This window comes from Syngnathoides biaculeatus, chromosome 15, assembly GCF_019802595.1.
Source record: "Syngnathoides biaculeatus isolate LvHL_M chromosome 15, ASM1980259v1, whole genome shotgun sequence".
In the NCBI taxonomy this organism is placed as follows: Eukaryota; Metazoa; Chordata; class Actinopteri; order Syngnathiformes; family Syngnathidae; genus Syngnathoides; species Syngnathoides biaculeatus.
The window spans coordinates 17,449,884-17,477,492 of NC_084654.1; the positions used below are offsets into that span (position 1 = coordinate 17,449,884).

The 27,609-nt window shown below is 44.9% G+C and overlaps 1 protein-coding gene across 2 annotated transcripts; it reads left to right on the forward strand.

Annotated features, from left to right (window-relative positions):
• Positions 1 to 117: 117 nt before the first annotated feature.
• htr1d (5-hydroxytryptamine (serotonin) receptor 1D, G protein-coupled) lies at positions 118 to 27,609 on the forward strand. Of its 2 annotated transcripts, XM_061843871.1 has the most exons (3): positions 118 to 289; positions 5,048 to 5,136; positions 25,657 to 27,609. In XM_061843871.1, the coding sequence occupies exon 3, from the start codon at positions 26,187 to 26,189 to the stop codon at positions 27,336 to 27,338; it is 1,152 nt and encodes a 383-aa protein (XP_061699855.1). In that variant the 5' UTR covers positions 118 to 289; positions 5,048 to 5,136; positions 25,657 to 26,186; the 3' UTR covers positions 27,339 to 27,609. The 2 variants fall into 2 exon arrangements, with proteins under 2 accessions (XP_061699855.1, XP_061699856.1); XM_061843872.1 differs by lacking the exons at positions 118 to 289; positions 5,048 to 5,136 and adding an exon at positions 6,175 to 6,229.

The window sequence follows — 27,609 nt, forward strand, 5'->3', positions numbered from 1 at the left end:
TGTGAGTTTTGCTTTTGCTTTGACTTTTTATTTTCCCCGTGTCATCATAGAAAGGCATGTGTGATGATTACCAAAGAACGGGAACTTATGACAAGACAAAGTTGTACGCTTCTCCGCCTTGGCTGCTCGGTGCAATATGAGATATTGTAAAATTCGATAAGGTACAAATTGCAAGCAGATGCTGACATCAATGGCTTGGAGTTGAAAACGTTACGGCGTGTGACTAAAGACGAGCTTTCCCGCAAACGGCATTAATTTTACAGATGGGGCAAACCCGGCGACACTATTTGTGAGTATCTTCGGGATAATAACAATAATAATAATAATAATAGTTGAAATTTGTATTGCAATGCACCAAAGGACATTGAACAATAACTCATGGGGTTAATGAAAGCCTTTATCATTAGATCATGTGTAATTAATGACTTCAATAGTTTAGCTTTTTTTTGTGTGTTTACATATATAATGTGTGTATCAATTTTTCTGAGCTGCTTATCCTCACGAGGGTCGCGGCAATGCTGGAGCCTATCCCACCTGTCACCGGGCAGCAGGGCGGGGTACACCCTGAACCGGTTGCCAGCCAATCGCGGGGCCCGTGGAGACAGACAGCCGCACTCACAATCACACCTATGGGCAATTTAGAGTGTCCAATTCATGTTGCATTATTTGGGGATGTGGGAGGAAACCAGAGTGCCCGGGGAAAACTCACGCAGGCATGGGGAGAACATTCAAACTCCACACAGGCGGGTCCGGGATTTGAACCCCGCCCGGTCCTCAGAACTGAGATCAACATGTTGGGCAAATTATTTTCAAAAGTAATGTAGTTAGCAAAGGTAATTGAATTGGAAACAGAATTAAAGCAAGTACTGTATTAATTTTTCGAGAAACTTTCAAATACTGTCCATTTATTCTGATTTTGGACAGGTTTGAAAACGCAATTGGAACATGATAGGCAGGTTCATTGTTTTACTTGAAAAACACAACTTATCCTTATTCAGGTAATTTCTTCATTACTAAAAGTTCCAACAGTAAGTGCTTTTTAACTCACTGTAGTGTAAAATTGAAAAGCACTGCATACACAGCTCCAGTTAATAATTATTACATACTGTCGAGTATATTCAACAAGTTATTCTCCGCGACAGTGAAACAAAGTGCTTGAAAGTCTTTCCACTGTAAATCCAATAAAATGGATAAATAAATAAATAAAAGTCTAAACATTTCTATAATGCTCGCAAGTGTACTTATGTGGATTTGTGCCATAGTCAGTGTTTCTGTACAATTTTGCATTGTTATGATTGGATTTTGTTTTGCTTGATGTTTTGTTTTCTTGAGCCCCGTGATTGGTTTTCGTCTTCACTTGCTCTCATCAGCCCTGCTCCACGTCAACCAATCAGGTCCTACCCCGCAAGCACTTGGCTTGCCCAGGTGTGCGTACTTGTCTCGTCAATGTAGTTCCCTGGTTTCTTTCAATGGACCTTTCCGACCTGTCAATCACTCGTCCGATAATAGCCAATCAGATAGCCGCATTGTCTTAACCCCTGGCTTGACACGCCTCTGCCGCCATGTTGTCCCACAAGCAATGCTGGTTGTCAGTAGCGTGCGCTTGGAAAAGTTAATGTCACGAAAAAAAATGGTCCTCAGATGCGCTTGGGGAACGTGCAATTCTGATGAAAGATATCCGGCTAGGTTACAACGGGCCCGATTGATTCATTTTCCAAAGCCTAAAACAGTTGACGAAGTGTCTACGATGGATTAAAGCTCGCGGAAGAGCGCACACAAAACTACGTGTAGACAATATCAACAAACACAAGGCTGTATATTCAAAGGTAAGTGAGGGAGAAGTATCTTCTCTGAGTTTAATTGAATTATTATCAGTGCTTTATACATTGCAGATGAACAGCTTTCACTTTGTTAGCGTATCACTGACCTGCAGAATGAAGTGTGAAATGTTTTATGCCGAAGAGTCGGGTTAGTGATACACAAATGCGCCACGTCATGCAAGAAAAATGTCCATTTGTATCACAGACTTTTAAGACAGGGCACTGGGTTTGATTACGAGCCAAGTCAAATGAATACACCCACTCGCTTATAAAGACTGCAATGATATTACTCGTGATCTTTCCAAGTGAAAAGTACTCACTCTGCTATAGACGTGCAGTACGATACCACTATTTTATCCTGTTGGATTTTAATATGAAGTTCGTGAGGCGTCAAACTTTTTTGCACCGATCGCCAACATTTCGCTGTAACGCTGACATTGCGTCCTGCTCCGTCTAAAATCTTAATTCCGTGTACATATCCTTGCGTGAAATAGTTGAGACCTCTCTGTAGAACTCTCTTGGACAAGTCTGACGCGTTAGGCAAAAAACATACCCCAATATTATCTGGAATACGCGATAGAGAATCAACTTCAAACATGTTCTGTTCAATCGCCATTTTGGAAGCTTGTGGGACATCGCTACGGGGGCGGAGCTTAATATCGCCATCAGAAAGGTCCATTCTTGTCGCTGATGTTGACCACGAACAGAACAACAAAGGGAAGTTGCTGCAACATGTTAAAATGATACACGTATTAGTATCTGCCCTTGCAGCGTGAATAGCACTGTAGCTTGACCGCTAGTGATTTAAATGGCCAAAGACGCTTGTAAAACACGACAAATGGTTACAGTCCAATTTTCGTCACGTTGCAATCATCGTGTATCTGCTCCCAACATTTGTATTATCGAACTGATTTATGAAGTTGTCATGCAGGCTACGCTTTATTGGTGTGGTGAGCTCTAAGTGTGCTCATATGTCCAAAGGGAAGCATGGCCCTAGGTCATAATAAATACATATAATATTTTGTGGCAGCTGCTTTTTCTTTATCTCTATTCCATATTGCCACCCACAGTAAGTTTCTCAGCACTGTGATGTGATTAAAGCAGGCCAGAGTGCCGATTTATGTTTTCTTATGACGGCTCCCCGCTGGCATAAAACTTTTTATTCTGCATATAAGATGGGTAAAAGGCAAAAGGTTGAGTTTTATTTTTGTTTTTTAATTCTGAAGGAATACTTTTAAAGTCCAGTAGGCTGTATACATCTGCTTGAATACAGGTGTCAAACTCAAGGCCCGGGGGCCAGATCCGGCCCGCCACATGATGTTTTGTGCCCCGCGGACGCAAATCACGTGCGTTAATTTCCGTGATTCTTGTAAAATCTGTGCCCAAATTTCAAATTGTCATATGGTAAACTATAACATTGAGATATTCTAAGCATTTCTGTGTGACCAAACATGAACAATGGTTGAAAAACCCTTTGCCCTTGACTTCTGATTCCAAGACTAATTCATAGGTTTCGTATGTAAATCAGACGAGGCGATGAAAGATTTTTATGGTTTCACAGTCATAACGGCCCTCTGAGGGAAACCGTAACTACAATGTGACCTGTGACAAAAATGAGAGGGAATAAAAAAATCAGAGCGTGAGTCACCGTATGAAAGATGTATGCAATTCTTTAAAGAAAACAGCACATCCTCACAGTTTTGAGGTTGTCTGAAGTGTGGATGTTATCCCCGTGCTTTTTGTTTGTTTTTTTTTTTTTCCCCAGGACCTCCGGCCTTCTCCCACTTTCAAAAGGCATCCTTCTGAAACTGAAGATGCTAAATTTCCCTTAGCTGTAAGTTACAATGGTTGTTTTTTTTCCCCAATATCTCACAAACCCTGCCAGGTGATATAAAATTATAAGCACAACTAAAAGCAAACAGAGCCACTGCACAAACATTGGCCTTATAGAGCGCAACCATTTTGAGTACCGTGGGGGAAAAAAAGTAATCTCCGCTGTACTAAGTAATAGCCCAAGGAAAACGAGAGCAGTTGATGACAGAAGCATTTCGGGGGCTGTAAAGAGAGACACTACGGCAACTGTTGGCTGATATCAACAACAACCCCCAGAGGGCAGGAGTGAAGTCGTGAACACTTGCAAAAGTACAGACGCGCGAAACCAAAAACCTACTTCACAAAAACTCAAGACACTTCCCGCTAAACCAAACTATTGCCTCAAAACGGGCCTCGAGTCATAATCAGAATGGGGAAAAACTGAACAGAACAGTCAATACAAAATTGGGAAACAGGAAGTGATTACCTGTTCACATCTCTAAATCTAAATCTTAAGGTTTTATGAAATGGTTTGACCAGGAATTGGTTGAGAAAACTGGGTTTTGCGTTTCAGCAATTGAAAAAACGGGGCCTGCCCTGGGCATAGGCGACGCACACGGTCGCTCAGGGCGGTATCAGCTGGAGGGCCGCACTGCCAGCGCCCTCATCCTTGGGAGAAATATTTCAGTAAAATCATGAAATAATTTTTGCTGCTCACTGGCGTCCCCTTTAGGTTTGTGCCTTGAAAAATAATTAAAATGACAAAATAAATGATAAATTGTCACTTGTCAAGTAATGTCACATGACGTGGGGGCGCATCTCAAGGTAGCCAAGGAGTGACGAGTAAGAACAGGACGCGTGATTTATTTATAAGTTTACTTAATTTTTATTCTTTTTTTTTTTTTTGCGATCATGAAAAGGACGGCCGAGCCTTCGGGTGCACCGTTCTGCAAAAGAAGAAAAGCGACGGAGGGAATGTCGTCGAAATAAAAAAGTAATGTCATAACATTTTGTTTATGGGTGTAAAAAACATGTTTGCGCTAGCTAGCTTGAAATAAACTAAGCATTATCTTGCTGTCGTCGGGTGTCCTCTTTTAGCTGCATGTGTCCTCTTTATTTTTGAGACTGAAAAATGTGTCCTTAGAAATACTAAGGAACTTCTCACTCCCTTATCACTACTGCTTACTTTAATTAAGTGACCAATACGAACAAATATTTACCCTTTTTTTTTTTCTATTAGTAATGCATAATCACAGCTAGAGAGTAATACATAATCTTATTTGGAAGAACACACTGTTGATGTTTGTGGTATGTCCTTCCATAGCTTTTTTGTTTGTATGGAAATAAGTAAATGTACACATTGTTAATGCAGTGACGTTATAGTGTGGATGTACCGTATGTTTTGAATACTTCAGCTACGAGTTCAGAGTGAACGTCTGGCGTCTTGGAGCAGCACCGCATCAAACATGCCACCTGCCCCCTTGTGAAACGCAGGCTGAAGCAGGTGAGTTCTTCCATGTAACGTTATCCATCCATTTTCTTTGCCGCTTATCCTCACAAGGGTCGGGGGGAGTGCTGTAGCCTATCCGAGCTGTCAATGGGCAGGAGGCGGGGTACACCCTGAACTGGTTTTCAGCCAATCACAGGGCACATAGAGACAAACAGCCATAGTCACAATCACACCTAGGGCCAATTAATCCATGTTTTTGGGATGTGGGAGGAAACCGGAGTGCCCGGAGGAAATCCACACAGCCACGGGGAGAACATGCAAACTCCACACAGGCGGGGCCGGGATTCAACCCGGGTCCTCAGAACTGTGAGGCCAACGCTTTACCAGCTGATCCACAAAAATATTTATTACTTGAATGCCTTTTATTTCAAATGAGTATTATGCTTATTACACAACTTTGATGTTTCAGACTTATTCCATGTTGATGTGTACAATATAACAAAATTGGTGGTGGTGGTGGGGGGGGGGGGGGGGCGCATTGGGCAAATGTGCCTAGGTCACCAAAAAGGCTAGGGCCGGCCCTGCAGAGTAAATAATTACTAACCACGGTACTCACTCACTTGCACCAACATCACTCACTCACTGACTGATTCCCTGCATGGAAGGAAGCCGACGAGCATCTTCCACGATGTCCTGCACGCCGAAGGCAACTACTTGACACCCCCCTGCAACAAATTAGTTGACGACGCGCCACCGGGGCGCCTCTTAAGGGAACCTTGACCGGATACCTCCACGAAGACTTTACTGCACTTTGCGTCCACCTTAGGAGCGTAGAGGGCCGTCTGCTGCGTGGGCGGGGGCGACGTTTTCCGGGACTTGTCTTGGTCAAGTTTACGCATGCGGGAGCGAGCCTGTGAGGCTGCGACGTCAATCCCCGCGCGGTGAGATGCAATGTGGAAGCCCCCGCGCGACGGCGAGGCGAGCAGGACGCGCACAAGCGGCCGCGCGCATCTCGGACTGCTCCGTTGTTGGTGCGTTCGCTCGGAACGTGGGTGCGTAAAAAAAAAAAAAAAAAGGGGATTTCCTGATTGGTTGATTTGGTGGCTGTAGCAACCAGGAAGGCAGACGCTGTCCCCCCAAAAACATGGTGAGTGATATTTTTTCTCATTTTATGCGTTTCTATCGCTTTTACGCACAGTCCCAATTAAAATCTCATTATTGCCGTTCGGTGACGTGCTCATAACACAACAAGTAGACGTAGGTGGTGTTGCTGGAACTCCCCCACAACATAGGGGACACCTCCGCAGTCAAATGCATGACAGGGAGTTATTAATTTCATAATTTTCTGATTCCTGTGCTTTTGCAATAGTGTGGAAGTGCACTGCTTTATATCCTGCGACCTGTTCCCAATATTTTGGCTTCTCTATACAAGCAGATGAGAGGCAAATTATAGAAACAATTCTCAGTTTTTTAAATTAAATCAAACCAAAAGTAGTTGATTATAATAATGCAATAAAAATAGTGGGGAAAAAAATGAAAAATGACCATTATTACATTTACTTCTGTTTGACCATAAATCTGCAGTGCACTGCATCAGCTAATGTTATTAATATTTTGGCTTTTTCACATGAGCTTGCTGCAATATTACAAACTAACCTGCATTGTACAGTGCATCTCCCGCCACTGTTAAAATAAAAAGATAATCTGTACGTATCTTCTATTAATATTAATGCGATAAAAGTAGTAACGGGGAAAAAAAACAAAGGATGATTATCTAATTTGCCTTTTGTATATCTAAATGTCAGATGTGTGATTGCTTTGGTGTTATAATTGGAGACGTGTACCTAATAAATTGGCCCTTCCTGAAGATCACCTTTGGGGGAAAAAATCCCCGCAGACTTTTTCCCTCACTGTTATAGGAATATGCATTTATGTATCATCACCAAAGTGACATAATAGCGAGACAATTGTTTGCCCAACATCCTACACGTCGGCTCGCATTGTTTGCCGCTCATTGCAATTATGCAAAAAAGGATAAAGAGTGCAGCTCATAAGGATGATGACCGAGGGGCGGATTGGGAAATGTATTTTGTCGAGGTTGGAAAACCCTCATACAGTCCAATAAGGATTTCTGAATATTGGTTTATTCGGCGTCTTATCATCCTCATCCGTCTTCGTCGCCTCGCTTCTGGTGATTTGGTCATCATATTGGGAATGCTTGAGTGATGCCAGAGGTCCGAAGTTGAAGAACTAAATAATGGGGGAAGGGGGGATGGGGGGGGGGGATAATTCAGTGATGTGCAAGTGTCTTCACAAGAACCACCATGATGAAAAGTGCGCTCAGTGCACTGTGCTCTCGCTTCTCACAACTACATCAGAGCCATTTGAACGCCAGGAAAATCTCTGCCGTACGGTGTCGGGCGCCCGATGATAAATAATTGCACACAGCCATGGAAATGAAATGAATGAATTCTATAGTTGCATAAAACGAGGGGTTGCTCTCCACTCATTTGTTGCTCGTTAGGCTGATTATGCAAGTCTCCTTTAATAATTCATATTGTAAGAAATTAATGCTTCAACGGAAGATACCTTACATGGAGTAAAACAAAGGCGAAAGATTTCTTTCCCCACAAAGGAACAGTTTGATGTAGAACTTAATCCCAGTAGGCAGATCCAGATCCGCCTCGCAAGGGCATGTGGCGTCTCGGGCTGCAAATCACCGGGAATGCCGCGATCACTCAGGGCCAGGTGAGGTTCGGAGTCAAGGGTGCCGAGAAAGAACGTGAAAAATCACTCGCAGCTTTTATCACGTTCAATCACCGACGCGCCAGTCTTCCAAAATTGAAGCTCCGGGGCGACTGACAGTCTTGCTGGATGTGCTTCGAAAGAGGAAAAAGTCTTCTGGCAAGGTAGAGCAAGATGATGTCACGAAAGGGAAAAAAAAAACAAAGATATGTTTACGGGAACACTATGAAAAGATTTTGCTTGCTTGCATAAAAATACTGTATGTGTGTATGTATTTTTTTCCTCCAAATTAAGCTTTGTGTTGCAAGACCAAATTTAAGGTACACGTGTGCTCAAGATACACCACCTGTTACGACCCTCCGGTGCAGGGCTGGACCCAAATGCAGGACTCCGAGACGAGGGCATGATGTTAGGCGTAGTTTTATTCAAAGCTGAGGTCATACACGGTGTGAGCACTCTGAGAAGGCAGAGGCACAACAACGCTAGGCTAGGCGGGATCCAAAAGATATGCAGAAAGCTCTGATGACTACGAGGCAGGCTTGGAAACATGAACTAAGACGGGACTAAACTATGGTGGCACAGAATCGCTGTGACAAGGATAGCTCACGTTACGCTTTCTCTCGGTGGTGGAGATTCCTGCTGGCAGTGAACGCAACTCACTAGCTCAAGGCAACGAACTGGCAAATGCCAGTGACATAACTTAAATACTTGGTCTAATCACAGTGCTTCACGCGAAACAGCTGTGACCGTTGACAGGTGTCAGAGATGAGACCGCCCAGAGCGGTAGCCAGGCCACGCCCCTCTTGTCCGTGGTCCATTCTTGCTCATGACACCGCCACTAGATGGCAGCAGATAGCAACATCCGCCTGGCGGAATGCTTAGGATGTTACAACCAAGATGAGTTACAAGGTCGGTCACGGAAGTTATGTTGTGATTAATATCGTTAAAATAGGGCGTGTCAGCTTTGCGCTTCTGCAGTTCATTTTCAGTCTGGACGCAAAACATCTGCGCTAGCGAGAGTCTTCAAGTTTCCAAAAGTCTGCAATAGAGCTCGTGCACGTGATTTTCACAGCGCCATATTCCTGGTCAAACAGAGCTGCTCGACATTGTGGGAGACATCGAACCGGAGGAGAATATTTACAATCCCCGAGACCTGTTGTGCTGTTGGTTGTCACAACAGACGAGAAAGATATTCAAAGAGATCATTCTATGGAACAGCAACTGAAAAGACCAGAAAATATCGACGGATTTCGACAATTAAACATGATGGATGGTGCCCGAATAAAATACACACAGGCCGGTGTAGCAATTGCTTCATTTCAGGTAGGAATTATTCTTCTCAATCTCAAATTACCAAGAAGTATTTATAATGCAAATTTGTCTGTCGCAGAGGTTAACCGAGGTTAAGTGTGGCCGCAATCGCTTCCGTGTACGTTCCGTGGGGATGACTCCGTCCTCGTTATTTTATTTATTTATCCCCCCCCCAATTATAGTTAATGAATGCGAGTTTTTGTAAAACCAGGGGTCCTTTATTTAAATATTGGTATTTGTATTGAATACTAGTTGAAAAGATTGAATGATTGCGACTTAGGTTAACGTGTGGCCGAATACGCTTCCGCGTTTACGAGCCATCAACCCGTCACCATGTGGGATTTGTTCCTGATTGAGAACAGATCCAGCAACGAAGTATTTGTATCCGTCCAGACTCTCATTCGCTTTCAAACTTTACCTGTGAAAATCTCGATGACTTACTCACCAGAATCATGTGTATATCCAGTTGTTCAAGACAACCGGAAGAGAATTAACTGTTGTATTTCTTATCGGCGAAAACATCGACCTCGGCATTAAATACAGGTCCTCTATGCTGAGTTTATCTAATTTTTCCACGTATCTTCGTTTATTATCACCTGCTAAATTTTTAACGGTATCGGACAAGACTCTGGGCGTCGTGCTACAAGACAGATTTCCCTGTCGTCTCCAACCGACTTAGCATTGAGCAATGCTTATCTTGACCGGCAATATAGCGACGTAAACAAAAGTCACGTGATTTTATGACGTAGGCGCACGAGCTCTATAAGCACTAGAACTAACTAGATTATTTTTACTTGTTTTAAAAAAAAGAAAAAAAAGTCGTAACGCCGCGAAGTCGGCAACACCGAGCCAATCTCCACCCTCGTTGTCCTGGTAACATAATCCATATTCTGCATTTGCACTAGAGAGAACAAAATGATGCGATTTGGCCAAAGAGTCAAAAGTAGTCGATATTCCTTGCAGAAAGAATTTGTGATTCTTTGTCCATTTTGGCAAAAGAACGTCTTTTATTTAAATTTATTTTAAAATTGTGAAAAAGAAAAAAAATCCTGACAGAAGACAAAAGCGTGTTCCACTATTACCTTTCGCCGCATTTTAATCAGTCCGCCATGGTATTTTTCAATTGGTCGGCTGTAAACAAAGAAATTGCGCAAGAGGTGGTCTTGGAAGATGGCTTTTAAAATAGCCATAAAAGTTCTATCTCTGCACACATTTCTGCATGACATATTCCTAGCAACTGTAACTAAGGAATAATGTCATTTCATGCTTCTTGGCATCATTAAAACACACTAGGGGGACGCATCGTCCTCAGTTTTTTTTTTTATGTTTTGTTTGCTCGAGATCTGTCAGCCCAGAGCAGCAATGAAACGACGGGGAGATAATTTTAGTGTCACTTTGTGTCTTGAAAAGCAACAAAACACGACTGCAAACACGGCGAAACACTTTGAGGTGACTTCTAACGGCGGCGGCGGCGGCGTCACGTCGCCGGCCCCATCGGCCTTTTTCGAAGTGTTTACAGTGGTCCGCACACGCTTTGGCTCGGAAGCGGCTGAGCAGATGGCGCCGAGAAAAGTCGTCCTTTCCGCGATGCAACACACGCCGCCGCAGCATAGATGAGATGTTGTGAAGATGTGGCCGTGTGCTACTTCATTCAGGAATAATTACTAATACAGATGAAGATCAACTCGCAGAAAAGCCCAGCTGCTGAAACAAAGCCGTTGATGGCCGTGCAATAGAGACAACATGAAGGTGGAAGGCGGTTGTTGTCATTTGTCACCGCAGTAATCATAACACCAGCGGCGAGTCGGTGAAATCATGCAGAGGCGAGGCAAACACTGACGCCAGAGTGTCACAAATTGAAAGTAAACAGTACAGAAAGGCCAAATAAACATCACAATACCGATCATCGACCGGTCTCAAACTCGAGGCCCGGGGGTCCAATGCGGCCCACCACGTCACTTTATGTGGCCGGCAAAAGCAAATCATGTGTGTCCACGTCAAAATCTTTTCCAGAATTACAAAGGATCCATTCATTCATCCATTATCTACCACTTTTCCGGGTCGGGTCGTGGGAGAAGTAGCTGCAGCAGGCATACCCAGACCTCCTTTTCCCCAGCCATTTCTTCCAGCTCTTCAGTAGGGATCCCAAGGCATTCCCAAGCTAGCCAAGAGACAGTCTCTCCAGCATGTCCTGGGTCGTCCTCGGGGTCCATTTCCCGTGGGACATGCCCGGAACACCTCACCAGGGAGGCGTCCGAATCAGATGCCCCAGCCACCTCATCTGGCTCCTCTCAATGCGGAGGAGCAGCGGCTCGACACCGAGCCCCTCCCGGATGACCAATCTTCTCACCTGTCTCTAAGGGAGAACCCGGACACCCTGCGGAGGAAACTCATTTCGGCTGCTTGTATACGGGATATCTTGTTCTTTCGGTCACGACCAACAGCTCGTGCCCATAAGTGAGGGTAGGAATGTAGATCGAATGATAAATTGAGAGCTTCGCCTTTCGACTTGGCTCTCTCTTTACCACAACGGACTGATACAAAGTGCGCATCACTGCAGACGCTGCACCGATCCGTCTGTCGATCTCCCGCTCCATTGAACTCCTCCACTTGGGGAAGGATCTCATCCTCAACCTGGAGACGGCACGCCACCCTTTTCCGACTGAGGGCCATAGTCTCGGATTTGGAGGTGCTGATTCTCACGCCACCCGCTTCATACTCGGCTGCGAATCGCTCCAGTGAGAGCCGGAGATCACGGCGTGATGAAACCAACAGAACCACATCATCTGCAAAGAGCACAGATGCGATGCTGAGGCCACCAAACCGGACGCCCTCTACGCCTTGGCTGCGCCGAGAAATTCTGTCCATGAAAGTTCTGAACAAAATCGGTGACAAAGGGCAGCCTTGGCGGAGTCCAACTCTCACCAGAAACGAGTCCGACTTATTGCCGGCATTACGGACCAAACTTTGACAGCGGTCGTACAGGGGCCGAACAGCTCCTATCGGGGGGTTCGGTATCCCATTCTCCTGAAGAACCCCCCACGGGGCTCCCCGAGGGACACGGTCGAATGCCTTCTCCAAGTCCACACAACACATGTAGACTGGTTGGGCGAGGATCCTGCCCAGGGTATACATCTGGTTACAAATTACAATTACAAATGATTTTCACTATTAATAATGTTGGAATTCGAAGCATTTTTTTTTTCTCTCGCCCAAACACACCTTAAAATAAATTGTTGTTTTCTAGTACTTTTCCTTTCGGCTTGTCCCATTAGTGGTCGCCACGCCGCGTCATCTTGTTCCATGGAAGCCTACCTCCTGCATCTTCCAGTAGAATTTTCTTTGACTTCATCTTTCAAAACAAATGATCCTTTAATATGTTGATATATCGTTTATATAATAATATGATGATGATATTACATTATGGTTTCACTGCCATAATAGACCTGTAAGAGGAACCATAACTACAATGTGGCCCGCAACAAAAATGAGTTTGCCAGCCTTGTGTCACTGCTTTGTGGCCCGTGGCCTATTCTGTCAATAATTTTAATCGGCGTATCGGGGAAATCTGGGGTTTATAGTGATCGTTTTTTCTTTTTTATAGCCTTACTGTAATGTTCTATGCACAATGAGCACACCCAAGCAGGGGTTGCGGTTGATGACAGCGGCGCTCAGGCCGACTGGGCGATGTTACCCTCTTGTTGCAATCGGTACTGTACTTTCAATACATTTTATACATGCAGTTTTCAAATGCATTTCCAGTGGGGTTTAAATTTTGTTTAAAGGTGGGAATACGAGTTAGTTTATATGGTCTGTCCATATTTTAGATTTTCACCTGCAGTATATGTGCTATCGTTCACTCTTTTTCCCAATTTATGCTATAGCGGATTCTAGAGTTAAACATTGTTGTGGTCGTACAATTCGAAATCAAATTTGCGGCGCTATGCATTGGATTAGCTTTGTTTCCGTTTACCTTTGGCCTTTTTGTGCACTTCAGGTTACAGGAAGCGAAGAATGTAGACCGCGTATTTATCCAGCGGAAGAGACGTGTAGTCACTCATCAGAGTTAAGGGAAGAACTGTTGCGTCAACTTATCACTTCGGGTTATTTTACTTTTCCAAGTAACTGTAAACAGTTTTGCGTTTATCATGGCGAGCTCAGTGTTTACAATACCGTACCGGGAAAAGCAGCATGGTGCAGTCTTAGAATTTGCTTCTATTTCTTGAAAGGAATAAACCACAAAGACGATTCTTGGCGTTTTCCATCCCAGCGTTCGTTTATTCAGTCATTTGGGATGCGGTTGAGCCGGCGCTGACGTCGGGTGAGAGGCGAAGGTACACCCTGGACTAGGTGCCAGTCATTCACAGATTTGTTTGCTCAACTCAAAAATATTGCCAAAGAGTCCCCCAGTTGTTTTCTCGCAGTGCACAATTTTGTGACAGTAAGCCATTTGAGACGCAATTACAGGAGTGCTAAAGTTTGTCCGGGTACTCCCGCAGGGGTGCCCAGACTTTTTTTTTTTTTTTTTTTTTACCCCAAGATGTACTTTTCAAGCAGCCACCCTCTCGCGACCTACCGACGGGTTGGGGGTGGGGGGAGGAATGATGATGATGCTCCCAAACTGTTTTAAGGTTAATGTTATGTTGCCTCCCATATTTAAAATACAGAATTGGCTTTTTGTCCACTGTATTGTCTGTGCTTTCATCCTAGATCAGGAAGGTGGAATTTTAATTTTACACACCAACTCACCCTGCACTTTCTACTTTGGCTTCAGACCAGACCTTTCCCACTTGGAAAAGTAAACTTAAGTAGCATGTCTAGCTCGTCTTTGCTCTACGTTGCCCAGACTGTGTTGCTAACTCAAGCAACAGTGGTGGACGCTGTCATTGTAAAACACATTGATGGGCTGCGTAAGTACTGTAACATTTTGTAATTATGAGTGTACGAGAAAAGAGTGTGGCGCAGCAGCAGTTCTTGTTAGAGAAATTTCCGTGTGTTGCCTAAAAGAAACCAGTGGCTTCTTCTTTTCATTTTTTACAGTACGTATGTGAATTGTGCCATTGAATGTTTCAACCTCACTTTTTGAATCACATTGAAAAATGCCACAAACTGAATAGCTTTGTTATACTTTCAATTTCCATTGGATTTTTTATTTTTTTTGTGCGCGCAACGCAGAATATCCATGAAGAGAATGTATGTATCAGCGGTGTACAACTGCTCATGCGCGCAGTTTCGAGGCAACATTGGCTGACGTCTTTTTTTTATTTTTAGCACGCCGTCCCGCGATCAACCAAGACTGCCTTGCGATCGATCGACGCATTGAGCACCCCTGGGTCAAATGATGACTCTAAATTGACTGTAGGTGTGAATGTGAGTACAAATGGGTGTTTGTTTACATGTGCCCTGCGATTGGCTGGTGACCAGTTCAGGGTGTACCCCGCCTCTCGCCCGAAAATAGACGGGATAGGCTCCAACATGCCCGCGACTGAGGATAAGCTGCTCAGAAAATAGATGGCTGTTTCAAAATTCTAACAAAATGGATGAATGGAAGAACCCGTTGTTGTGTTGCGGTTTGTCCATCCATCCATCTATTCTCTTAGCGTCTTATCCTCACAAGGGTCGCGGGGAGTGCTGGAGCCTATCTAATATCTAATCTTTGGTTCATTCATAGAGGAAACAATTTGTCAGCCACGTAAGCAGTGTCCCGTTTGAACACCACTCAGTCAAAATCGAACTTCTCCAACATCCCGAACAGTTCTCTCCTGCGTTCCCACAATGAGAAGGACCCGGTGCAGTGAGGCGTCAGTTTGATTTGACGCTTCACTCCTGTCGTCGGACCCCCTCGGAATCCCCCCCTTCCCCCTACATAGTAAAGCAGCTGTGGTTAAATTGGACTGCATTTACACTCAGGACTACACACGTCATGTAGACTGTTTGTCGCGCAAAAATACATTCTCTTCCAGCAGTGGTGCAACAAGGGGGTCTGGGGGTGGGGTGGGGGCCTCACATGTTACCGGATCACTTTGTCCAGTTGCTAAAAGGATGTGTAATTTGTTCCCAATCCAGAACCTCATCTCATTTCGTAGGTGACCTTTGCTTAAAGTGTGATGGAGGTTTGTGTTTAATTTAGACAGCAGTGATCTGTTCTCTCTCTTTCTCTCTCTTTTCTCTCTCTCTTTCTCTTACGTCTGTCTGTCTGTCTGTCTGCTTCGTTCTGTGGGGCCCACTCATACTTAAGGAGCTCACAGGTGTCCCAGATCTCGTACCGGCACTTGCTCCACTTTTCAGCGGTCACGTCCATGCAGTACCGTCAAGAATTTATAAAGGTGTCGGGTGCTTGAAAATGTTTTCCGAAGCACAGGGCTGTCGTTGTTCGGGGATTATTTTAAGAAGACGAGCAATATGAACGGTTTTATGCAAATAAACTTCGGTAAAAGTTTATGGAGAACAAGTTTGGCTAAGATTTTATATTATATATGTCTGAGGAATTACTTACTTTAGCCCGTTCGATGGGCACCGTGATAGATGTAAATCCACCCCATAGTGAGATCATAAAACATCCATCCATCCATTTTCTTCGCTGCTTATCCTCACCAGGGACGCGGGGAGCGCTGGAGCCTATTCCAGCTGTCAACGGGCAGGAGGAGACTATTTTACTACTCCTGCACTTTAAACACATTTAAACTTATTTTAGGGAATTATTCAACTGATTAGCGAGTGTTCAACCCCTTTTGCTCCAAAAAGTTCTTTAAATACCGCAAGGGGCGTAGAATGCCGTTTGTCATTCCCAGCTGAAGTTTACTGTGAAATGGGCACATAAAACAAAAGAATTAATCATTGTTCTGTATATTGGAATGTATTGAATCTCTGTGGGAACAATTAGAGTTACCGAAGCTCATTTGGGAACCTTCTCTGCCTCTTGGTTCTTGCTCTAAATTCTGCTGCATCCCTTCCGGTCGCCCTCAGTGCTGCTTGGCATGTTCTGGCCCGATGTTTTTTCCACACCAAAGATGCGAATCACTAAAGCCAGACTTGCCTGGACGCTGAAAAAAAACATTAAAAAAAATAAAAAATCCTTTAAATCTGATGTAGAGCGGTCGCGCATGGGGGCTACAAGATGCTACTGGATTCTTATTGATGAACTTTATGTGCCTTTTTTTTGTATGTTGGAACATCGGTAAAGTTTTTTTTTTTTTTTTTTTTTTTGTATGTTGGAACATCGGTAAAGTTCATACTTTTTTTTTTTTTTTTTTTTTTTTTTTTTTTTTTTTTTTGTCTGTCAGTGGAGTCCAATGCTAAGAGGCCCTGTAGCTCAGTGGTTAGAGCACTGGTTTGGTAAACCAGGGTTGTGGGTTCGTATCCCACTGGGGCCTCAACTCCCTGAGAAGGGTTGCGTCAGGAAGCGCATCCGGCGTAAAAATTGTGCCAAATATATATGTGCGTTCATCTGAGATGACACGCTGTGGCGACCCCGAAAGGGACAAGCTGAAAGAAACTTACCTTTCTAGTGGAGTCCAATGCTAGGGATAATGACTGTGGCTCCTAGAAGCTTATGTTGATTGTTAGCTAATACAAATTTACATATGTAACCATACTGCAGCTCTCATAAGCCTTTGGCAAAATGGTTTATTTATTTATACGGGACCGTGTTTAAAAAAAAAAAAAAAATCTCAAGAGGAGAGGTTTATAAGATTATAGCTTTGCAGATCATTTCCATTTCCAATCCCTTTGGCAACTTGAGAAAGAAATTTAAGAAAATAGTAGAAGTCATGTTGAGAAATCTGTAAATTATATTAAATTATTCCAGTAATTGTAAATTACTCAAATAGTAAACCCAAATAGGTGGCACAGTGGATCATCTGGTAAACTGTTGGCCTCACAGTTCTGGGGACCCAGGTTCGATCCCGGCCCCGCCTGTGTGGAGTTTGCATGTTATCCCCGTGCCTGCGTGGGTTTTCTCCGGGCACACTGGTTTCCTCCCACATCCCAAAAACATGCAACATTAATTGGACACTCTAAATTGCCCCAAGGTGTGATTTTGAGTGTGGCTGTTTGTCTCAATGTGCCCTGCGATTGGCTGGCAACCAGTTCAGGGGGTACCCCGCCTCCTGCTTGTTGACGGCTGGCATAGGATCCAGCACTCCCTGTGACCCTTGTGAGGATAAGCGGCAAAGAAAATGGATGGATGAATGGACGGATGGATAAACCCAAATAGATTGTAATACGTATTTCAGGTGGGTTTAAAAATATACTTGAGTGAAAATAGGTCAATGCTGACAGACTTGGATTCTTTATTTTTTGTTTTGTTTCTTTTGAGAGGACTCTATTATTCGTTGTGGTCTTGAATTCAGTAGGGAGCTCTACTCAATATACGCCCCGTGTAGTTTGACCAACGCTCACAGGAAAAAAACATGGCAGGTATTCAGTCAGGTGGCTGGCGAGTCATCTGGAGCGAAACTCCAAACATGACAGTCGGGCCAAAATGTGAACAACCTGCTTCAAGACACGTTTTCTGACAAGGGCCACTCACAAAAATAATTTCACTTGGCCGTGCAATTCACCCTTGGCGGACAGTCAATGTGGAGACCCGCTATTTTTATAACGGCAATTAAAAAGGTACTATTCCATATTATGTATTCCTTATTAGCTAACTATATTATGGAAATGTTCAAATGCGACTGTGAAATCTGAAATCGCCAGCTGCGGGTTTTTTTTCCCCACCTCTGCAAGACACACTTTTACCTCAAAGGCCTGAATTAGCATGTCCACAAATCTATAAAAAAAAAAAATCAAAATCAAAATCCTTTTTCTTCCCCTTGCATTTGCATGTGGGCGTAGGCGGATGGTTGGAGGGTGGTGCAGATGGTGCATGTGCGTGTACGCCTCCGCGGCCCGGGAAGAACACCTACGCTCTGTGCTCCGGGGCACCTGAAAACAACACGGACGTACCGAAAGACCCCCCGTGGCCCTTTTAAAAAAAAAAAAAAAAAAAAAACAAGAATACATAATTTTTTTCATCTCATTCCTGAAAGGTTTGGATCAATTTTAATTATTTTCAAAGGGACCTATTAAGCAAAATTTACTTTTAAGTGGTTGTATACAAATGTCCATCCATCCACTTTCTGAGCTCCTTATCCTCACAAGGGACGCGGGAGTGCTGGAGCCTCTCCCAGCTAACTTCTGGCAGGGGGAGGGGTACACCCTGAAGTGGTTGCCAGCCAATCGCAGGGCACATTGAAGCAAACAACCATTTGGACTCATATTCACACCTCGGGTCAATTTGGAGTCTTCAATTAACCTAACCTGCATGTTTTGGGGATGTGGGAGGAATCCGGAGTGCCCGGAGAAAAACCAAGTTGGCTACTGTACACAAATGTATTTATGAAAATGTTTTTGTGAATGAATTTATATCATAATTGCCTCGACAGGAGTTTCTCTCCCCACAACAGAATCAGTTCCAAGCGTTATCTTCTGATAATACGCATTTCGGGCCCTATTTTTTTGTGGCCAGTGTTAATCTGGTCCAACGGGCGGTGCAGCTGTCTGTCTGCGTGGTGCTGGTTCGACCGGCGTCGGTTATTTTTGTAGTACAGCACAGTCCGCTGCGGGTGTGTTCCGCTAAGCAAATCTGGAACCGGAGAGCGAACATCCATTCAACTATCCGTTTTCTATACCGCTTGTCCTCATTTGCGTCACGGGTGTATCGGAGCCTATCCCAGTTGACGTTCATACTGTACATATGGGCAATTATTTCAACTAACCTTGTGAGAGGAAAGCGGAGTACAAAGCCCTGGAGAACATGCATGATCCATACAAGAAGTCCAGAACTCTCGTACTAATCCAAGACCTTTTGAACTGTGGAGCGGGTGTGCTCGCCAATCAGTCTTAAGATCTTTTATGAATTTTTTTTTCTAAACTTGGTAAAGACAATGCATTCGAGATCCATGCACTTTAACCCAGAGAGTTTTCTTTGACATTCAAAAAAATGTTGAGGGCGCCGGTACTTCTCCTGATCCATATTTTATGCATCCATTCTTCTACACAAGCCATCTATTATTAATCATTTGTATCGCTGCTGGAAAAACAAAACACCTCTGGTGTTATTTTATATCGCAGCACGGCAGTGGAAAGTAAGTACGTTTGTTAACGGGACACTTGGCGCCAGTGAAATGTTAAATAAAGGCGGACATCTGGCTCGTAAAGAGACGCCGCAATGCTCGGCTGGCGGCTACGAATGTGACTTTGTGTCACCTTTTCTTTCCAGCGGCGTCGTGGCTGCCTCAGTTTCACATCGACGCACTTCTAATGCACAACACGCCGTATCCCGGCTACTAATGGCTTTGCTTTATAATACTGTGACGCTACAAGTTAAAGTATATGTAATAGTTGTTGTAGCCAAGCAATCGCATTGTTCAGTCGACTTCTAGTTCCAGGAAGGCAGCCACTTCCTTCGGGCGTTTCTACAGGTCCATTACGGTCGGCGTAGTGTGAGCCGCTGCACAGTTGATGTGCTGCATGTCGTGACGATAGTATTATCGACACGAGCTATATAGTCAGTGAGCATGCGGCTTCGTTTGGAGCGGAGTTGGGATGGTTTGGATCTTGTCGATTTCGGTTTTGTCCACCTCAGGGGTAGGGTAGCCACAAAGGATGACGACCGGTTTGTAGCCGACCACTGCGTCTTCAACCGCCGTGCAATGGAGCATTCGTAGCCCGTCTCGGTAGACTTGTTCGTCGAACGCCGTGTCGGTGGGGATGTCTTCGTCGATGTCTTGACGGTATTTACGGATGTCATGGTGAAGTAAGCGTGGTTGAGGTGGTTTGACACCTGATGGCACGGGTGTGCGGGTAGCTGGTAGGCAAGTAGTTCGTTGTGTTGCTTCACCGGTAGGATTTTGGTCTCAGGATGCAGCCGGTGGTGACTCTTAGGGTGGTGGTCCGCCGAGTCTGGAGCTTCTTCCAGTCCGATGGCTTGCGCGATGGAGACCAAACTGGAGCGCCGTAGTTGAGGACGGACCTTCCGATGGGTTTGTAAGTCACGGTCAGCGTCTCTGCACTTGGACCCCAGTTTTAGCCGGAGATGGCTTTGAGTATGATGGTTCGCTGGTTGTCACGTTTAGCCGTGTACTCAGCGTGAGGAGGTGTCCAGTACAACGCCCAGGATTTTTGGCCGGTTGACGGTCGGGATCGGCAGGTTATTGATTTTGATTGGTAGGTTCATCCGAAATTCGCCCGTAAAAGAGGTGACCAGAGACTACGTAATAATCTTTTCAAAGGTTGTTTTTCAAATAGCTTGAATTCTTTTTTTTTTTTTTTTTTGTCTGCGTGACATTTAGGCCACATGATTGTTGACTGTCGTCAATATAGTGGAACCATTAGCAAAATCCTTTTGGGGATAATTGATGACTTCAAAATTAATCAGTGACCTCGCTGAGGATATTATTTGAGATAAATTAATCTTTCTTGTTTTCCGCACAAGTCACCGAAAACAACACTAACAACATCATGTCAGAAGATCTGGACTGTATTGACATCCTTCGCATACCCAATGTCGTGGCCCAATATTGCTTGATTGTTAAAGAGTCCCCGGACTCCCATTAAATCCTCCTCCATTTTCCCCACCATCAACCGTGTTCCTCCTTTGACGTCAGCTCAGCACACGGACGCAGACGCGCTCGTTAGAGCCTCGCCCGGCTACTGTTTAGTGCACGCTCCTGTCAACAGTAGACAGGCGCTGACGGACGAGCGGCGATGGCTCTGCCGCCGCGGAGTTAAATCAATTAGCTTCCCTCCAGCGCGGGAGGAGGGGTGGCGGTGGGAGAGTGGGGGCGGCGTGCGGCCTTCACAGGCCCGCCTGGTTCACGAGGTGAGTCGCTGCTTCACCCGGTGATGCAAACAAATTACTGTACAGCATCTGGTGGGACTTGGGCCAAGTCTGAAAGGAGCAGTCAATTGGATTTCTCATGAATGGCTGTGATGTACTGCATCGTACAATTGATGCGTTGTGCTCACAAGTTTCAGGGGCTTCCTGGTTTGGGCTCTGCCCCCGTCTCATTTAATTTCAAAAGCCACATGGAGGAAGTAATGTATTTTCACGCAAACAGTACCCAGCCCAATTTCGGCAGGGCCTGTTCTTGATTGGGAAATCTTTTTCCTCTCGTCCATTCATTACCAGCCTCATTATCTCATTGGCCCATAAACCAGAGAACAGTGAGATAAGCCTTATGTTTGACTTGACTGATGTGTAAACAGATAAATTTCATCCATCCGTCACAGGTGATGATGTGGACGAGATCGGAATACGAGGGAACCTCGAAAATCCATCACAATCTGCTTTGGGTTGCTAAACTGAGATCGCGTTTGTTCAAATTAGGGAACACAAATGAACAATTTAAATTTCAAGAAATTACATTTCTAATCTGTTTTTTTTTTTTTTCATTGCAGTCCAGAGGTGCGTGAAGTCAACACAAGAAAAATGTCTATCTGTCCATCCTTCCAATTTATAGGCCATGTTTTAACCCATTCATGGGCAGGGTGGACATTTTTTTGCCTTATTGAGATAAAAGTTTCCTAACAGGCCACAATCAAGGAAATAACACTTCTTTTTTGTTTTTGGTTACGTTTAATGATAACTTGAGACAGCCACCATCAGGAAGGAAAGGGAAATAACTCCGTGCTCACTTTGACCAATGAGTTATCCTCTCCTGATACCAAATTATGGCTTTACATTAAAACACTTAAATATTTTGATATACTGAAGGATATAATGCGTGAAAATCATGATGTCCCAAAAATGGGACGCTGCTCACGAATGGGTTTAAGTGTAAAAATAAGTTAAGTGCTGCTATGCACTAGCAAAGCGAGTTTTCTTTCATGATGACGGGGTGGAGGAAAGGTCTCAATTTTAAAAATGTCATTGTTTGCGAATTGTGTAAATCAGGGTTGCGCAATCGGTCGATCGCAAGGCAGTTTGGGTCAATCGTGACGGTGTGCCGAGAAGAAGAACAAAAAAAAAAAAGACATCATTTAACTTTAGCTCACCGCGCATGTGCAAACAACAACAGTACAGGAAAATATGCTAGTCAGTCAGTTCCCCCCGATTTTAAGGTCTCGCTTAAGAAATCTTAAACATGAGTATGGATGATTCATTAAAGAAGATCAAAACATATCACTTTCATACGGAATGGGAGGCGGACAACTTTTTCACTGTCATTTTCGAAGTGCGTTTGCCTCATCTGCCAGTGGAGTGAAATGTGGAGCAGCATTTTCGAACTTTTTGTGGAAAATAGGACACCGACATTCCGCCGAAAAGCAAGCTGAGAATGAGAAAAGTGAACAAACTAAAATCCATATTGGCTGCACGGCAGTAACTTTTCACACAATATAGTTAGACAGCGAAAGCCGCCACCGCCTGAAGCATCGTTTCCGGGTTCGTCACATCATCGCTAATTACAAGAAGTCCTTCCAAGGCGATCTTTTTCAAATAAGACGGAAATATCTTCAATAAAATCTCAAATGCTGTAAAGGCGCTGTGAAGCGGTGGCATATGTGCGGAAGGACATCGGAGATTGTGAGTGTTTCTCACCGCAGTTGGACGAATCTACTGACGTTAGTGACACAACCCCGGTGTGCATGTTCATTCGTACGGCGTTTAGTAATCATCAACGTGAACTCAGATAGTTACAAAAAATGTTTAAACTTGAATATGTTGTGTAATATTGGCTCATGCGGTTATGCAAGGCACACAAACATACATTTACACATGAAGAATCCTCACTATACTTTAAAGTAATTATGTTTTGCATTTTTGTAGTGGGTAGATCTTTATGACTTGGTCATTCTATTTCATCATTGGTCATCATCATTGGTCATTCTACAAAACAAAACAAAAAAAAGATGTGGATGCTTGAGAAGTAGATCTTGGGGTAAAGAAAGTCTGGGCACCCCTGGTCTACACTGTTAGTGTAAAAACAGGTTAACGAGAGGTGATGCTAGACGCAGTCCGCTTACGTCACAACTTCATGTAACAAAGCTCACAACAAAGACGAAGAAAGGAAAAACAAGCTCAAGGAGTCCATCCTTTGATGCCCACTGAACAGAGGTCTAGTTAGCTTTGCTAATGTCACCCACGACATCACACAATTAAAATTTTGATAACTATTTACGTTAAAAATTTGGTCAGATTTCCAAATAATATATTTATGATTTATTTGACCATTTATTGTATTTGCAGTAGTCTGAATGTTGTGGAGCATTTTATATATATTTCATCTTTTTTTTTTTTTTTTTTTTTTGTTTTGAGCTACACAAACCTCCGGGATTGAGATGAAAGAATGTTCACGGAGAGCTCAGCCGGCAAAGCGATGAAACAAAGATCAGATAGAGTCTCGTAATCCAGGATTTGTGTTTTGAGTCTGTGCAGATGTCCGGTGTGTGATTGCCTGCGTGGATCACATCTGGCCTTGTGGCCAGTGGGTCTCATCTGTGGATGGGCATTTTCACTACGTTTCACTGATAAGCAATTAAAAAAAAAAAATGCGATCAATGAATGCATTTAACAAATATAGACCACGCTTTATGATACCGTAACCTCAGTACTTTGAGGCATACGTGTCAATCACTTCCATACCACTCTGTCTTAATCAACAAGCCCAATTCTTAACAATGAATTATTTGTGCCAACAATATGTCCACCGTTCATTACAAAGGAGCAGAATTAAAGCACGCATGCCTCATGCTAAAGTATTTACCGCAACCTAAAATGGAATTGGAGTTGACCAGGAAATACGCTACCCGCTATAAAAAAAGCCAACGATCGTTGAGCCACAAAGTAAATACCAAATAATTCATATTCTATAACAGTTCAGACAAGTTTATATCATCTTTTATCTTTCTGCTCCCAAATCATTTGTGGCAAAGCTGTGCAATCGCTGTGGAACAACACGTGAAATAAGGAGAGTGAGCACTCGCGTTAAAAAAGCCACTGGCGCGTCTTCCTACAGCCTGCATTTCGCCACCTGCCACCCTAATGGCGGATCCAGAATGTTTGAAATTGGTAACAACAGAGTTGGACAAGGATCACGTGCAGTCGCAATCCCCCGGGACCGACGAGTGACTGCTAAGAGATGCCGTCGTTAAGATGAAATGCCGCAGAAAGAAATCAATGGAGGATAATAACAAGGTTAATAATTAAAGGGGGCGCTGTAAAGGCCGAATCCATAAGGACCTGCCCCCGGGGGATAAGGTTGTACCAATCCCGATAATGTTCAAATTAAGTATAAAACATTCAATAAGGTTTCCTCTCACGTCCCCAAAAAATGCCACATTACTTGGACACTCTAAATTGCCCCTTAATGTGATTGCAAGTCCGACTGTTGTCTGTCTCCATGTGTCCTGTGATTGGCCGATAACAAACGCGATAGGCTCCAGCACTCCCGTGACCCTCGTGAGGATAAGCGGCTTAGAAAATGGATGGATGGACATTCAGTGAGACATCGGCATCTTTGGCATTTGAGCAACTCGCTGTGGAACAGAACAATCTAATTGGATGCTCGGTAAACGCTGTGATTCCGACATTCCATAAATGACATGGAAACATACATCCATCCATTTTCTTTGCCGCTTATCCTCACGAGGGTCACGGGGAGTTGCCGGAGCCTATCCCAGCTATCAACAGGGCAGGAAGCAGGGTACACCCTGTACTGGTCGCCAGCCAATCGCAGGGCACATCGAGACAAACAGCCGCACTCACAATCACACCTAGGGGCAATTTAGAGTGTCCCAATTGATTGCATGTTTTTGGGGTGTGGGAGGAAGCCGGAGTGACAGGAAGAAAACCCACGCAGGCACAGGGAGAACATGCAAACACCACACAGGCGGGGCCGGGATCGAACCCGGGTCCTCCGAACTGTGAATCATTGCTTATGATTGTAACCACTGCTAAAAATAGGTGTAACAAACCACGTGAATGTGTTTCAACACTGCACTGTTGTCAACGGCCAGTGAACGGCACACAACTCTAAATTTTGCTTTGTATTTTCCTAATCTTACATCTTTTTTCTATAGCGCTTGTCCTCATTGCTGACTTTGACAGTGGCTACGCCCTGGTGCGGGAGATTACTTTCTTCCTTAATGTGCTATACGTGCTATTTGGTAGGAACCAAAGGGCGAAAGGTCAGGCAAGTCATAAAACGGAGATTGGAGGTTTTGTGTCTGTGGTCCATCACGGTGTGATTAGTTCTATTTAGTCTAAACGCGGCTGAGGTGAAGTGAACATGCATTAACCTTGCGAGAAGATTTAGTCGTCAGGCTCGCGATGAGAATAAATAAATGCAACTGGCAGTGTGTGTGTGTGTGTGTATTTGGGCGCTCTGTCCCAATTGATCAATTTTACAGGTTGAGGTTGGTCATGATTGATGTGGTTTGTTTTTGTATACATTGGTATATGAATGAATGAGAGAATGATGACGAGAAGCAATCCAATGCATTCTAAGTTTCTCTCTTTTGTTTCACATACAGAAGAACACTAAAGACCAAGAATTCTGGACCAAGTCTTGACTGGATCATGTAACCGGTGACTGGCTCCACGCGGGCTCTCCCCGGAGACGGCAGCTTGACAACAAGCCGACCCGTGTGTCTGTCGTCTTCGTCTTACCGCACGGAGCGCGGCGCCTCGCCTTATTGAAACGGAGGAGCCCATTAAAGTGGTCGATAGATACGAAGGTTCGTTGTCGTGGTGGCGCTGTCGGCCGGCTGCGGCGCGAAGACGAGATAAGAAGAGGAACAAAAGTGGCCGTCTGACAGGAACTGAATACAAATGAGGATCCGTCGCTCCTGCTCCCACGCAAGCGGGGCCGAATCGATCTTAGAAAACTGAAATGGACATATAAATCGGCTTCAATTACAGGACCATTAACCGGGAACCCAAAATGATGGGATTCGATGTTAGCTTTGAATTGATATGAAAAACAAGGCGGGGGATTGAACCCTACACTCTTGGGCGAGTGTGCAATGAGGCTCCTATAAAGCGATAGAGCATCATAAACAAGATGGAGGCGTACAACAGCTCCCTGGAGTACTTCATCAGCAACGTCAGCGAGGTTCCCGGTCCGACCACCGCGACTCTTTACTGGAGCGAGGCCTCAGTTTTGGGCTTCCAGATCTCCCTGTCCGTGCTCCTGGGTGTGGTGACCTTCGCCACGGTGCTGTCCAACGCCTTCGTCATCGCCACCATCTTCTTGACCAGAAAGCTGCACACCCCCGCCAACTTCCTGATCGGCTCGCTGGCCGTCACCGACCTCCTGGTGTCCATCTTGGTGATGCCCATCAGCATAGTGTACACGGTCAGCAAGACCTGGTCGCTGGGGCAGATCGTGTGCGACATCTGGCTGTCGTCCGACATCACCTTCTGCACGGCGTCCATCCTCCACCTGTGCGTCATTGCCCTGGACCGCTACTGGGCCATCACGGACGCGCTGGAGTACTCCAAACGCCGCACCATGCGCCGAGCCGGGATCATGGTCGGAGTAGTGTGGGTGATCGCCATATCGATTTCCATGCCTCCGCTCTTCTGGCGGCAGGCCAAAGCCCACGAGGAGCTGACGGAGTGCTTGGTGAATACGGATCAGATCTCGTACACCCTCTACTCCACCTTCGGGGCGTTCTACGTTCCCACGGTGCTTCTCGTCATCCTCTACGGACGGATTTATGTCGCGGCGCGCTCCCGCATCTTTAAGATGCCGACGTCGTCCGGGAAGCGCTTCACCACGGCGCAGCTCATCCGGACCTCGGCGGGCTCGTCCCTGTGTTCTCTCAACTCCTCGTCCAACCAGGAAGGCCACCTCCAGGAAGGCCACGTCCACTCGGGAACGGGGAGCTCGCCTCTGTTCACCAACAGCGTGAAGGTGAAGCTGGCCGACAGCGTCCTGGAAAGGAAGCGACTGTGCGCGGCGCGCGAGAGAAAAGCCACCAAGACGCTGGGCATCATCCTGGGCGCGTTCATCGTGTGCTGGCTGCCCTTCTTCGTGGGCACCCTGGTCACGGCCATTTGCAAAGAATGCTGGTTCCACCAGGTGCTCTTTGATGTCTTTACCTGGCTGGGGTACCTCAACTCGCTCATCAACCCGGTGATCTACACCGTATTCAACGACGAGTTCAAGCAAGCCTTCCAGAAACTCATGAAGTTCAGACGCTTCTCTTGAAGACCGAAAAGCTCTCGGGGGCGAAAATAGTATCGAGTATATTTAAAGGAGGACTTTGTCGAAAAAAATAGGAATGGGAGCACACATAAAAAGTTGGTAGATGAAGGTTCAGTGTTTCTTTTAATGCCAAGATTATCCACAGATTTCCCCTAGAAACATCTCTCAATTGGAAACTTATTATCGAAATTTTTCTCTCGCTCAGACATTGCGATGACCCCGGCTGGAAAACTGACAGCCAATCAGCGTTTGCCACGTCTGCAGCGTTTCCTGT

Coding starts and splice junctions, on each gene's coding strand:
- htr1d (XM_061843871.1), top strand. CDS start 26,187: ATGGAGGCGTACAACAGCTCCCTGGAGTACTTCATCAGCAACGTCAGC.